General features: G+C 28.6%; 1 protein-coding gene across 1 annotated transcript; it reads left to right on the top strand.

The window, feature by feature from the left end:
• Window positions 1–7,986: 7,986 nt before the first annotated feature.
• On the top strand, window positions 7,987–8,851 carry LOC133689170 (cytochrome c oxidase subunit 6B-like protein new16). Its single transcript, XM_062108950.1, has 3 exons — window positions 7,987–8,150; window positions 8,280–8,417; window positions 8,507–8,851. The coding sequence occupies exons 1-3, from the start codon at window positions 8,067–8,069 to the stop codon at window positions 8,633–8,635; spliced, it is 351 nt and encodes a 116-aa protein (XP_061964934.1). The 5' UTR covers window positions 7,987–8,066; the 3' UTR covers window positions 8,636–8,851.
• The last annotated feature ends 7,533 nt before the right edge of the window (window positions 8,852–16,384 follow it).

The raw sequence follows: 16,384 nt of genomic DNA, 5'->3' as shown, positions 1-16,384 counted from the left end.
AATATTTTTAAATCATATTTGCAATGAACCTACTTTACACTTGAACCATTACACACATATACACTAGCTATTTGATCACTTGTGTTTTGTTGGAGGGAGTATATTTTTTTTCTAGCAAAAAATTGGACATCCAAGCTTTTCAAATGTGTTTTTTTACATAAAGAAATTCTAAGTGCAAATCAAAAAATTTTATGCAAGTATTTAATTAAATAAATTGAGAACTATTATGTAAATAAATGAAAAAAAGATATTAACGATAAGTAAAAGTAAAAATAAAGAAATTAAGAGACATATATATTCAGATATTTGATCTCGTAACATGGAATATTTACTCGGCTGCGTTTACTAAATTTGTTTATTCAAATTAATTTTTTATTCCATCAAATGATAATAAAAATATAAACACATATGAAATTAATTGGACAAAATAAAAAGAAAAAAAAATTATGCAAGAATTCACATATTAGAAACATTATCTAAAAATAAATATTTTTTTATTTTTAAAAATAAAGTTCATCTATATAAAACATAAAAAAAAATCATGTATATGAATAATATCTTAAAAAAATTAAATACATACAAAATAATTTTTTATTTAATCAAATGATAATAAAAATATAAACACACATGAAATTGACAGAACAAACTAAAAGAAAAAACAAATTATGCAAGAATTCACATATTAGAAACATTATCTAAAAATAAATATTTTTTATTTTTAAAAATAAAGTTCATCTATATAAAACATCAAAGAATAGATCATGAATATGAGTAATATCTTAAAAAATTAAATACATACAAAATAATTTAATAAGCCTCTATTAATAAAAGATTAAATAAGTAAAATAAAAACAATTATAGAGTAGGGATGTTAATTGAAACATATATCAAATATATTTTTTTAATAAGATATATTTAAAAAGGAATCAAAATAAAAACCAAAATTATAATAAATAAATAAATAAAAAGCAACGATAGTCTAGGTATCACAAGCGCATTTAAAAGAAATAAGAAGTATAAATGACTCGAGTCATAGTCTCGATCAAGTTTAATAAGTTGATTTTAGTTTAATTAGATGATACAAAAAATAAACAATGATAGTAAATGAAGAAAATGTTTATAAAAATAAAAGATCACAATAACTTGAAACAAATAATCTTTGAAAATATAAAACTGGATAAAAACAGGATAAAAAAAATCAGTCTAAGTCAACTTAAGGTAGCGTGATTGACATCTAACCTAGATAATAAAGGGCAAGCCAACCTCGGGTTAACCCGCAAAACCTGTGGTCCAAGTCATCACATTTGGATAACCCGTTGGAAAAGAAATCAAAGAAAACCACAAAATCAATCTTTTTTGAAAAAAAAAATCAATGTTGAACAATGAAATTTAAAAATAAAATAAGCAAAAAAAATGATGTTGACTTATATTAATTTTTCAAACTCGTGACCTGAGTCATTAGACCGGAAGCACCATATATAGAGAAATTACGAAGTTCAATCCCCATCAAATCAAACACTAGAGGATGAAATTGTTTTTAAAAAATCAATTACACAAAAGAATACAAGATAAAAAAATTGCAATTAAAAGAAAACGAGTGAAAATCATAATAAAAAATAAATTAATGGGCAACCTAAAGTTTGTTAGTGGAGGGTTAAATTAAAAAGAAATAACATAAAAAAAAGAAAAAAAATCAAAAGAATGGAGATCAAATTTTAAAAAATTAATAGATCATAAATATTGATTGAAGGATAAAATTGAAAACCAATAAACTTTTATAAAAATACCAAGGAAAAAATTTTCAAAATAAAAAGAATAAAAACTAAAATGGAAAAAACAATATATGACAAATTGGAATTTAAAGATTAAATTGAAAACAAATAAATTTTTATAAAAGGATCGAGAACAAAAATTTAAAATCAAAAGAATAAAGATTGAAATCAAAATATCATAAAGAAAGAGGACCAAACTGTATTTTTTAATTGAGGAGAGAAAAAGAAGATAAAAAAGGATCACCGGTGACAAACCATCGTACCGCTACTATATATAATACACCAAGAGAAAGAGGACGTGATGGTGCTTTCAATGACATAACATAAGGACAGGTTTGGCCACCAGGAGATGGTGCTCGCGCCTCCTAAAAGGCGTGGGTGCCTCCTATGCACTGGTGCATGATTATCACGTGCCAACTAACCTTTTCAATTAAAATTTTAATAATTCATCTAAAATAACTAATTTACCCTCCATAGTTCAGGAAATAACAAAGAAAATCTCTAGGAAAATACTAAAACGCCCATTTACAAATGGTTTAATTTTTTGGCATTTCAAGGGCAATTTTATCTTTTAACTGTATTTAAAAAAAATTAGAAGACTAAAATACGCTAAATTAATAGCATATAAAATTTTGATCCGGAGAGAAAATAAGTTATTTTTGTTCCTTTAACTTGAAAAAAATATATATACCCCATGCAAATCATTAATGACTAATTAGTCACGTAACAAGACCAAAATACCCGTGATTAATAGCGTTTTATTTTTTCCTAAAAAGGTAAAAAGATCTTTTTATTATAGCAATGAATAGTTTTTATTGTGTATCCACATTAATCTCTACAGTGTTTTTTTTTCCGCGCAAAATAAATTTTTATTGATATAAGATTTTGCTTTCATGTTAATAGATGATTGGTTGAAAAAGAGGACAAGTAGGTATCCTTTGGTTATTTTTTTAGAATAGATGAGAAAAAATAATTGATATAGAATATGAGACAAAGATGAGTTATATTTGGTAATGATATATAAGATAAAATGAATATTCCTATTTTCTATTTAGTTGATAAGAGAGTAGACAAAACATGATGCAAAAATGTTTGTTTTACTTTTAATATGTGTTATTAACTTATTATCAAACTTGCAATATTTAAACGACAAATAGATAATTATTTATGATTGGTTTAATGGTCCTTATATGGCATTTAGACCTTGTTTGTTTGCTGGAAAGTAGTTTTCTTTTGGAAAGTGAATTCCGGAAATGTGAATTATTTTGCAATATTTGGTAGTATAATGGAAAATAAGTTGGAAAACACTTTCCAGTGTTTAGTTATGTTATGAAAAATAAACTGGGAAATAACTTATTAATGTTTTATTTTTTTCAAGTTTATTAAAATAATGAGGAACAAATCTTACAAATTAAAAAGTTGAATGAGAATGAAATTGAAAAAATATATAATTTCATAAATTATCTCAAATAAAATAAAGAATAATCAAAATAACAGAGATCAAATTTAAAAAATAAAAAAAATTGAAAGATGAAGAAATTAAAATAATAATAATTAACATTTCATAAATTATTTCAAATAAAATAAGTAACAATCAAAAGAATAAGGACCAAATTTGATAGATAAAAAATTTCAATTAAAAAATGATAAGAAAAAAAAATAACAATTATAAAAATGAGGACCAAAGTTAATATAAAAATTAAATTCTAAGGGATGAAATTGAAAAACAAATATTCAAAACAAAATATATATAGAAATCAAAAGTTTGAGGACCAAATTTGATATAATCAGCAAATAATATGACATTTCTAAAATTTTCACAACTTCCAGAAAGTATTTTCCTCCCAAAATAAAAGAAAAATATTTTCCTGGAAATCAAACCAAATTTTTCTTTGACTGGAAAGTATTTTTCGTTGACCGGAAAGTGTTTTTCATTGACCAACTTTTCTAATATCAAACAAATATAGGAAAATTTGAAAAATAATTTTTCAGAAATCACTTTTTAGAAAACAAACACACCCTTTAGCAACCACAAATGAAGAGAGTGGAGAGTTGGAACAAATATATAACAAGAATTGGAATTCCTTGAGGATTCTTGAATGGCGTCAACCTAACTATAGTGAAATTCCTTGATTAATAAGATTTAAAATATTTATTGATCCCAGGTCTAATAGTTTTTTTTTAAAAAACTCTATTTATTCTAGTATGTGAATGGCTTGTATGCCTATATTTTTTGGTTTTAATAGGATTTTTTATGATAGAAAACAGACATCTATATAACAAAAGAACAAGAGCATTTGGGGGATGAATTTTCCTTTTCTCCAATAAATAGGAGTTCCTAGGGCATGACTCTACGCATCTCATACTTTTTATGCTTTCCCTTGAGAGGGTTCACAAGCATATATATTCGCTTATTCTAACAAATAAGATCAGAAAAATGAATGTTGGCCTTTTCTGCCGACCTGAAAAAGTATTTTATGCTGATACCTTTTGTGTCGTCGAGCCCTCTGTGGTCCTCCTTTGATTACGGGTTGATCAACTGGATAAATTTGTCAAGTCAAGGTCTAAGAAAATCCATTACAGCTCCCTCTGTCGAGAAAGTAAATGCATTTACACGGTCTGAAAAGAACGAAGAGTCAAGCTTTTGACTTACGCTTCTATATTTATATAATTCTTTATATCTTTTGTTCTTATAGCTATAGTATTAATTTGTTCTTTGAAAGTTATAATACAAAGATAAGTTTACAGGATGAATTTTAGTAAAACTACACATTTGTTGTGATAAATAGTATATTCAATGTGTTGTGTATAACAAACTCTTTTGTGCTGGGCAAGCTACCAAACAATTAGTTCATATGTAAATCATTGTAAGGGCTTGAAACTTGTACAAGTTTATATTATCTTGTACTTGATTTTTATCAAATAAACAGGGATGGTGAGATTCGAACTCGTGACCGCTTGGTCATCAAGGCTCTGATACCATGTCAAAGAACTATCTCAACCCAGTAACTTAAGTTATTAAATAAGATCTCAGAATATAATTTATATTATTCTTTAACAGAGATTAGATGCTAAATTCCAAGAGGAAAAATATTGGAATTGAACATTTTGTAATTAAAAAGTGTGCAAATCACGTAGTCTATGGTCAGAAGTATTCTGTGTAATTAATTAGATTAATTGAACATATGAAGATGGCTTAAAAATTAATGATCGTACACAATTAGAGATAAAAATTATATCCACGTACGTACATTCATAGAGGTCAACTCTAGCTTCATTTATCCAAATGGAGGCAAGTATAATAAGGGACTGTTACGTTGTTCTATGGAGGCATAGGTGTAGGCAGAAGGAATAAAAATAACTCACGTATTTGGGTATAAAGGTATGTAGAGAATCTTTCGATCTGATGTACCTGTTTGAAAATTTATTAAAGGACATTGTTAATTTAGATCAAATTAAAAATAAAATTCCCTCCTAGAGTTAAGATTTTGTTAAAAATTAATCTCCAACTTAAATTCTTTAACATAGAACATTAACATGATGCAAAATAATCATGGATAAATAAAAAATTAATATTAAAAAACTATTGATCGATATAATTTATTGAAATCCAAAACCCACTAGAAGAACTCTCTCTCATATAGGAAAGAAGCAAAAAATTTTAGGCCTTTATAAAGTGGGAAGTTAAAAAATTAAATTGAGCTCAAATAACACTCAAGCTTTTAAAAAGAAGAGGTTTTAAACAAAATAAGTTTCGAGTTTAAAACTAACATATACAAGTGTGTCAGCCTAGCTCGACTTAGCTCGTGTACTTGGACGTGACATGAGTTTGGTTTATTATAAAATAATATTCTACGCTACAAAAGATTATTTTTTCTTAACTAAAATTTGGACTTATGGCTGATCCATAAAAAGTTATTTCTTTTAACCCATTGATTTGTCTGGTCCATGAATGAAAGAATTTGATAAGTTTTTTTAGAACTCTTTCAACAATACTTGAATATATTTTTTAGCTAAAAAATCACATGATTTAAATAAAAAAAATTCAAGTTTAATACTGATTTTATTATGGGTAATTAAAGATGTTTGTTGGGGAAGTCCATTAAATTCTATTACCTAAAATTCTCAATAAACAAGGCCGAAGAAGAGTGAGGTTGGTTAATTATGCGATGTTTTGATAGAATTTGACATTTTTTTTTACTAGCATTTCTTTTTCGGTTTTAAATCTTTGTTTCCTCTCTAAATTTCCTTCTTTTTTTTTTTATAGAGCTTAAGCTCAATCATTATAGAAGGATAATTGAGTAATACTTTATTGGTTTGTTGAACATTGTTTAGAAGTGCACCTAAACTTTGAAGACAACTTTTTTGCACCAAATGATAAACAATAAATTTTTTTTAAAAATTGATTATTTCTTAACAACAACAAAGCTTGATCAATTTTAAAGTTCTTTATAAGTACATTTTTTTGGTTTTGTTTTAATTTATATAAAGATATATTATGTGATTAGTATGTATATAAAGACATTGTTTTGATATCGATTACGAGTTTAATATATATTTAGTGTTCTTTATATATAGGTTTTTTTTTATTATTATTATGATTGAAATTTGTTGTATTCTAAATATATTAGATGTTTATAAACTAAATATTTTTTTCTCACTTGTCTAAATTTGTTTTTCATGAGTTTTTGGACAACAACACCTCCACTTATAAATATATAAACAATCTATTATATTTAGATTTTTTGTCAATATATATCTAAAGTAACATTATATATAAATAATTTTTCTAATATTTACTTAATTAAAATTGTTTGATAAATTTAAAATATTTAATTCTCTATAATATGCTAATTTTATTTAATAAGAATTAGGTCATGAAAACATAAATCATGTGGATATTCATTGAAGATTTGTCTCCGAATTGAAAGGTGCCTCCATTAAAAGAAGGACGAGTATGAAATCATACGTTCTTGTTGAATTCCCTAATTTCTAAAAAGGAACGCCGATCTTTGATCGGATAGAAAAATACACTTAACTATGGTTTGAAATAGTTGATATCAACCAAATTGAAAAACATACTTAACTTTGGAATGAATAATTTCTTTTTATTATTATTGATGTGGGTGTTCGAGTTAGCTTGTGCGTACTTCAACTAATCCCACGGGCCATGGAGTTAACAACTATATAAATCTCCAGTGGTCCTGAGATTTGTGAGACTTAAATTAGTGATTTTTAAGAAGTAAATTTAAGATCTAACCAATTAAATCATACTCTTTTTAGAATTGAATGAAGAATTTAATATGAAGATAAGTTTCAAGAGAGAAAAAAAAGAATTCAACGTATTTATGGATAAAACCCGGACCGGTCTAAAGGTTAACTGGTCCTAAAGCTATGGTTCTGACTGAATTAATTTAATTTTTATTTTATTTAAAACCCAACAAATATCATCTAGAAGTCCACGGATCACTGAGATAATAACAATGCATTGATGTCGTAGATGAGCTGCAGACTGCAGGGCTATTTCATAGGCCATATTGAAGAGGAGGGAGAATACAAAACGTCTTTTTAATTAGTACGATCACCGCCTTCCACGTGCACTATAAGTTAAATAATTATGAGTATCCAATAATATGTAGTTCAACTAATCTAATTAATATAGTGTTCCTTTTCATTTTAAATTTTTTTGAGTTCCAACTCCTTTATTATTATTATTATTATTATTATTATTATTATTATTATTATTATGATTATTACAACATAATAATAATAATAATTTATGAGCACAAGCATTACCTAAAAAATGAATTTGAATGCTCTTATATTCTTATAAACATAGCATGGTTTACTATTTTCAAAAGACATAATAATTGTTTATTTTTTATCAATTCTGATTTTTGAAAAACTTTCATTATTTTTTTATATATAAATTGGCCACGATATCCATCAAGTCATCCTAGTTTTTTTATATTTTTTAAGTTTTAAGTTTTGAGTAACACTATTTCATTCTAATTTTTTTTAAAAAAAAGTAAGGAAAGAAAAAGAAAATAATTTCATTCAACAGGGCCCAACATAGCATAAGGCTATAAAAGCTTGATTATTGAGTATAGAGCCAGAAGCCCATACCAATAAGGATATGCAGCCCATTAACTAAGCCCAGCTCACTAGATTGAGCTTAAATGACTCTGTCAATTTATGGGGCAGTCCTTTGATTCTTTCTCAACAAACAGATTAGTACTTCGACTAAACAAATAAACCAAACCAGCTGCTGCTGCCGCTGCTGCCGCTGCTGCCATGGCTATGGAAACCTATGCATCAAGAAATATTGACAAAATCCATACGGATGTCCTCTCCCAGTCAAGACAAGCTTGCTACAAGGTCCTTTCTCTTGCTTCTTTCTCCTTCTTTTTTTTTTTTTTTAATAAAGAAGATCAAGAAAACAATGCTTCTCTTAGTAAACGAAACAACAAATATCGATTCTTTATTTATTTATATTTATAATATCAGGCGCGAGATGCTTTTTTCGCATGTTTGGAGAAAGAGTCAGACAAGAAACCCACAGAAATCGGGTCTGTGGGGCTTCAATATCCAGCTGAATGTAAAAAATCAAGGGTTGAGTTTGAGAAGAACTGCAGACCTGCTTGGGTAATCTTTGATTAAAATGATAAAATCTCATTACTGTTATTATTAATACTAATTTCAATATTACTGCTGTTTTTTTTATATATAAATAGGTGAAGCATTTTGACAGGCTGTATTGCAGGAACAAGACAGCGCAGAGGTTGTTGGAAGATAAGGAAATCAGGAGAGGTCCGTTGTCCCTTCCTCAGCCTTACACTTTCAAGCCCACTTCTAGTTCTTAATTTGAGCACCCTTTATCTTTTTTAAAGGTTTTGGCAATGTGGGTTTTCTTTAAAATGTTATTATCTCCGATGGATGTTTTGATGGATTTGGTAAAACTGTACAGTTATGGCATTATGAATTACTAGTTATTAGCCTGATTAGTTAAGTAGCAATGGTTAAGTTTTGAACATATGATAAGGAAATAGACTTGAATTTCTGGTTTTTGAGGTTGATAATGGTTGTGTTGTTTCTCTATTGTCTTCTCCTCTCTCTCTCAATTTGTTCAATGGCTGCTTGAATCATGCTATTTTGATACTACAAAATGATTGCGTGCAGTAAAATTACTAATTGAAAATAGGTGAAGAGAATTATGTGAGGATAGTGCCCTCATTAGATCAACTTTATCGATTTAGGCAGGGGTGTAATGCTTGACTTGGCCCCTTAGGAAGATGGAAGCAGTCATTTTGGTGAATTCGTATGCCTTTTTCAAGTAAGACCAAGGATTGTAGAATGAGTTTATGACGCGAGCCAATGTTGCCTAGTCTATGGTTAGCATTACTAATTAAATTTCAAAGAAAGGATGCGCTTTTATCTGTCAAGATATTGTGGTTGCTGAAATGGGGACAAGTTTCCTGTTTCCAAATAGTTGCCACCGATCTTTAACGACTATACTGGCTTATGCAAGCATGCATGCTATGTTGATGTTGTCCCTTTCCTGTGCATTTTTAGAATATGTGGCCTATAATTTGATTTGTTCTACATGTAGATACTTTGCTGGGACCTAAACCCTAATTAAATTAATGATTTAGAAAATAATGTGGTGAGATGTAGTGGGCGGACACCATTTCAAAATTCAATCATGGTTTGTTCTGTTCGACTTGGGGGGTGGGGGGTTAAGCCAATGGATTGTAAGGTTGCTGTTAAAGTGGTTTGCTTACATGAAATTTCATGGAACACTGAAGAAGTGAGCCATGGTTGACAGTCAGGGTGCATTAATTTGTATAGTCTTTGGTGCTTAGATGCCCAACAAGTTTTAGAGTCGAGGGATTAGAAATCTCCATAAGATTTTGATATTGCTTTACAGGATTTTGATGTCAAGGTTAGGAATCAGTTTTCCCAAATATTTACATGTAATTTTTTCTTGTCCAAGTACAATTTTATGAATCAATATATGAAAAGAACTTGAGAGCTAACTGTTAGGATCCCTTGGAACTGGGAAGCTGGCTGACTGCTAACTAGTTATACTAATGATAGCATGTTTCATAGTGTAGTATGAGCTGGTTTTTGCTGCTTGCAGAAAGCTTACTTCTATTTTTGAAAGCTTGACATGTATGAACTGATCAACTGACGTTGCTGATAAAAATAGACAATAAAGTGGACGTTGTTGCGTTTAATTCCAGCTTCTTGCAATGGCGTTGTTTTCCTGCTCAATCACGAGCTATAAATATAAAAACTAGGATTTTAATACATGAATTAAAGTAAAGCACTTGAGTTTAGTATCATGCTGCTAGTTTTACAGAGTGAGAAATTAGATTTTCATGAAAACTTGTTTTGATATGCTCTGGTGGCCCTTCAGAGCGTATTTTAACCTACGACTTTCGTCGAGTCGAGTTAAATTATCTGGGCTAAGGTTTGTAAATTCTAGTAGATTGACTATTTACATTGCTCTTCGCTATCTCCCATGGTCCCTTGTTCATGTTCTGGACTTTACCCTAATTTATGTTATCAGGGCTTGAATCTATTAACAGGCTCACCTTTGCTTGCTAAAGCACCTCCTATGATGCTCGCATTTAGCAAGCAGTGCCGAGAAGAATTGTGTAAGAGTGATGCTGTTTATCTTCGGCATTAACCCGAATAATTGTTGTGTTCAATTTAATTATAGTTATGAGACTATGCGTGTTGCCTCCGTGAAACAAAAAAGGGCTCTGAGAAACCAGCAAAATTCAAGAACGCCCATTATCACTTGATAAATTGTGTGTATCTATGCGTCCACAATGCCGGCATTATTCAAGAACTTAATCATTTGCAAATTTTACATCACAGAGACATTCTGCAGCAGAAAGTTATCTCTCTTTCAAATTATTTTTAAGAAATTAAATTTAATTTGCGATCGCAAATATGAAATTTTGAGAATTTTGATAGGAATTCGTGAACAATTTTTTTTAAATGTATATATACAAATAATAATAATAATAATAAAATCATAAAATTCTGATTAATTTGAGATAGTAATTAATTTTCTTTAATGAAGAAATTCTAAATAATAGTAATCATCATTATAATTTTCGAGTAATTGTAGCTAATATTAGTGGGGGTGGCCCATACTACACCGCAGTCTATTTTTTTTTACATAAAAAATATATAAAAAATACTAATATCCAAGAGCGTTGAGTCTATCTGTAGAGCTATACCCAAGAGTTTTGAGTCTGGCTACAACGCCTGATTCAAGAATAATATTTATAATATTAATTATAATATCAATAGTAATATTTATAATACAAATAATAAAATTTTTAATATTAATAATAATATTAAATTTGTTTGACCTGAGTTCTTATAGTTTTTTATCCCATGAAATTAAATTTATGGTATTTCTTCGATAGTAATAATATTTTTTAAAAAAATTATTAATGATAATGATAACAATAATAATAACAATAAGAATAATATTAATGATTATAAACTTGGGTATGGTGTCCCAACCAGACCCAAGTTTCTAGGGTTTGGTTCCTCTAATAATAATAATAAACTCGTCTGACTTAAGTTCTTATAGTTTTAAATCCATTCAAATTAAATTTGTGATTTTTCTTCAATAGTAATAATATTTTTAAAAAATTTAATAATAATAAAAATAATAACAATATTAAGAATAACAATAACAATAATAATCATAATAATAATATTAGCAATATTTATTATAATAATAATAATAATAATATTTATAATACAAATAATAATATTTTTAACATTAATAATAATATTAAACTTGCATGACCCAAGTTTAGATGGATCTAACTGTAATGCCAAGCTTAAGAGCCTTGAGTTTGACTGCAACACCAGACTCAAGAGCCTTGGATCTGGCTGCAAAGTCATGTCATGAAAGTATGATAACTAAATAGAAAAAATATTTAATATTAAAGAATGAAATTAAACAAAAAAAAGATCAATTGAAAAGGGAGAAACAAAGAAAAAAAAACAAAGCAAAGCACTAGCGCTTTGCGAGGAGGGGTATAGTAAAATCCGCTCATGAGATCACGGTAATCTAATGAAAAATTAATAAAACAAATTATGAAATTTAATTCTCAATCAAATCGATATTAAAAGATGTAATTGAAATAAAAAAAACTAATTAAGAAAAATAATTTTTTTTTGAATCAACTGGGTTAACCGACAAAATCAGGTTAATTTGTCAAATCTGGGATCCGTTTCATGAAATTATGATAACTAAATAGAAAAAAATTAATATTAACGAACTAAATCAAACTAAAAAATATTAATAAAAAAGAAAAAAGCAAAAAAAAAACTTAAAGGCATTCGCTTTTCACTATGGTTTTGCACAGTGCAATCCACAATGAAAAAAAAAAAGAAAAAAAAAACAAAAAAAACCTATAACAAATAATAATTTTTTAAAACTTATTAATTATTATATTAGCAATATTCATTATAATAAAAATAATAATATTTATAATACAAATCATAATATTTTTAATATCAATAATTGGCTTATGAGGCTAGAGTTATCAACTCTTTTTTTATAGTAGATTTAGCAATAATTGATAGTTTCTGTATTCAAAGTGAATGTATACCTTGGGATAAATAATAAATCACTGACCTTCTAATTAGTATTGTTATTACCTTGAAGTATAAAAGGATATCTTTGGTAGAAAACATGATGCGTAATACATTTCAAATATCTCATTAAACTAGTTATAGCATTATAATGTTGAGCATTAATTATGCTAGAAATTCTTGCTAGCACTATCCAAAAACCTCCACATAAAGATCAAGACAAGTTCTTAGGTTCCTATATCTTCTTGGGTCTTTTGTTGTTAGAGGTGGTTCCTTTGGGAACCCAAGTCATATTACAAACTTTGTATTTCTTAATAGGACACACATAAATTATATAACATATAGATATACAATAATTGCATTTATGATTAAGATCATAGGATTGTTTGGTTTTAACAAAATACTTTTTAAAATACTTTTAAATTCTTTTTAGGTTGGTAACTTAAACGTCTTTTGTTAAAACACATATTTAGCTAGAAAACACGGTTTCTAGAGTTTTAGAGCCTTGTGTGAATTTCGTTAAGGTTGTGTAACTTGTCTACCTTTTCTCTTAAGGACTTGTTTTCATTCTCAAGTTGATTCACCCTATCAATATCATCAATTTCAATGCAAGCTTTCTTTTCTAACGTTTTTTTTAACAAGTAAGTATGCGCAATTCTTTTTCAATGTATTATATTTTGAACCTAACTTTTTAAATTCATCATATAAAGATTCAAATGCATCATTCAATTCATCATAGGTAGGGTTAGATTCATTATCCATAGATTGTATCTTATTTTTGTTTTTAATTACCATGAAGCACATGTTTGCAACATGCTCTTCTTCATCACTTGAACTGGAGTCCAAATCATGACTCCATATGGCTTTCAATGCTATTTTATGATGATGATTCTTCTTCTTGTTTTGAAGAAGCAGACAATCTACCTTGATGTCTTCTAATTTATTATACTTGTAACATATAAGGACTTTCTTGCTTGATTCTTCTTTGTTTCCATCCTTATTGAAGTTTGAGAATCTTCTATTATCATGCTTCTTCCTTAAAAAATTTTAGAATTGCTTTGTAATTAGAGAAATGCCCTCTCTAATGTCTTCATCATGATGAATGGTTTTGAATGCAAAATTCTTCTTTAGCTTTTCTTCTTATTCTTGTTTCTCCATTGTAATTTTATGTGTCATCAAATAACTGATGAGCTCTTTCAATGGAAGTTTGGTGAGATTATTGGCTTTTCGAATAGGCATTACCTTTGCTTCCCAATTCTTCAGTAGAGACCTAAAAATCTTGACCATAATTTCAACATTAGTATAAGTCTTACCAATAAGCATCCAAATTATTAGTTACTAAAGTCATTCTAGTAAACATACTAGTTATGGACTCACTATGATGCATTTTGAATAATTCATATTGATGAACTAACGTATCGACTTTAGATTCTTAACTTGGTTAGTTCCTTTGTGAGGTACCTCTAAGGCATGCTAAATGTCTTTAGTATTTTTACATGATATGATTATATTAAATCCACTTCTATTTAATACGCAATATAGAGTGGTCATGGCTTTAACATCCATTGAAAGCAACTTATTATTGTTGTTGTTGTTGTTGTTGTTGTTGTTATTGTTATTATATTAACTTCTAACTTTAGGAATTTCAAAACCATCTTTAATTTTAAATGGTCTATGAGGACCATTCTCTATGGATAACCATAAATCATAGTCAATGGATTGAAGATAAATAATTATTCTAACTTTTCAATAAGCATAATCATTACCATCAAATAAAGGTAATCTAGATATGGATGAACCTATATTTTGGAGAAATAACTAGTGTTTGTCATTTTACTCAAAGTTTGAGCGAACTTTATAAATGAGAACAAGTTCTAATACTAATTGATGTTCTAGGATTAAAAAAACAATAACATCTAAGAAGGAGAGTGAGTTATGTGTATCACTGATATTAATAATTAATGCAAATTAATTCAAATAAATACAAGAAATACAACAACCAATAATATAATTAAGTGCTTAAAATAAATAGGCAAAGGAGAGAATTTACAAACTCGATTTTTAACGTGGCTTGACAAGCCTACATCCACACCTCAAGTACCAAACCATACTTACGTATTATATTTTTTACTTGTCCAAGTTGTAGGGTGTAATAACAACTTGATGAATCCATATTGTTGCACGTGTGCGGCGTCATGGCGATTGTCCAACACTCTCAGGTAAAATGGAATGGTCTATCTAGCAAATATGGAGAGACAAGGAGTTCGTCTCTTATCAGTGGAAAATTTGAATGGGAGTCGCCACTTGGTATTGTGGTCACTAGGAACCCTAACTAGTCTCAAAGATCGGGTATGGAGACTGACTGTGTAAATGGAAGGTATTAGCATCCCAACTACGCCTTACCTAAGGTAAGCTGCATTGTTTCTGCATTGTTTTGTTATCTGATAAAATCTGAAGTCTTGGTTGTGTTTTCTAATTGTTGGTCCGTCTAAAGAGTCAAGAAAATCCCTCCTCAATAAGGAGGTTCTTATCTTATTGGGGTAGAACCTAACCATTCTAGTGTCTGAAAAAAAAACAAAATTTAATATCCAAAATACGTATGAAGTGTAATGTTTTACCCCGAATACCACGGAGTTTAGGATTATTGATCATGTCCGCCTTGATACAAAATGAATTGTTAGGGAGTCCATACCCTAAAGAAAGGTTCTAAGCCATTACATGAGAAGTAAGCTTTTTACCTGGTATAAAAAAGGGTCTATGATCTGTCTAGTGATCACTTTTCATGTAGGTAGTATAGGTGTTTACAAGGAATGGTTGGGGCAACGTGACTGTCATTACCAAGTAAATGCTCAACTTATAGTTGGACGTTTCATAAGGTTGAACTCCGACTGAAAGTTATGAGGCAAACCGCTACTCCCAACCTAACCTAGAATTTGGTTTATTCGTAAAAGTTAAAATGCATGAAGGCATTAATCCATACCCGACGTATCTATGCATGAGTTGTATGTAAAAATGCATGTTAAATATGATAAAATTAAACAGACCGAAACAAATAGGCAAACAATCAAACAAGCAAAGTCCAACTAGACAAGGCGTTCTTAGTAGAGTCGTCATCCTGTCGTGACATGTATGACATCATATGGTAGATCTACCTCATGAGATTAGTAAAAAGAGGGGGAGTTAAGTTTAATCATAAAATATGACTTATGCATGAAGTTTAGGAGTCGCCACCTAGTGTTATGTTAACTAAGAAACCTAATGGTCTGCGAGAGTCCAGGTAAGGGACTAGTTGTGCAAGATGAAGGTGCATCACCCCTAGTACACCTTATCTAAGGTAAGTTGCATTATTGTTTGATTATTATTCTAAGTCATATTTTTGTCTATTGGTCTTATTTAAGGTACAAGACAGATTTCCCTTCAAAAAAAAAGTTTTTACCTTATTGGGTTAAATTCTAACCGTTTTAAGGCTTAAACTTATTTATTTCTTAGATATAACTAAGACCTAGTGTTTCGAATGACAAAATAATTATAATATGATTTTTTATATTTTAGCCAAATCCTAATGGATAATCATAAACTAATTACAATATCCATTTTGCATTTTTAAAAACATGATAAAAATGATTTTATCTCTCTCTAGAAAATATGCAAGAAAAACTTTTAGGATTTGGCCTTATGCATGAAAACCAAACACATTTTTTTCTGAAATGAAAGTTTATTTTTAAATTTTCATATTTTTTTATTTTTTTTTAGTTTCGGAGAAAACCAGGTTTGTATCTTACAGTGTATGTTTTTAACCCAATACTATGCAAAATTATTGAAAAAACATGAGAGAGACCCACAAATATTTTTAAAATGCCCTTTGAAAAATTTGAATTTATTTTAATATTATTATATCATTTTATTATTATTAAATATATTGGGATGGACCTGACCCAACCATTTGGGCTGGGTTGAAACAGGTCTAACCCAGCTCATTT

Source organism: Populus nigra, chromosome 3, assembly GCF_951802175.1.
Source record: "Populus nigra chromosome 3, ddPopNigr1.1, whole genome shotgun sequence".
Lineage (NCBI taxonomy): Eukaryota > Viridiplantae > Streptophyta > Magnoliopsida > Malpighiales > Salicaceae > Populus > Populus nigra.
The sequence above is the reverse complement of the archived record's forward strand: the minus strand, read 5'-3'. Positions and strand labels throughout refer to the sequence as shown.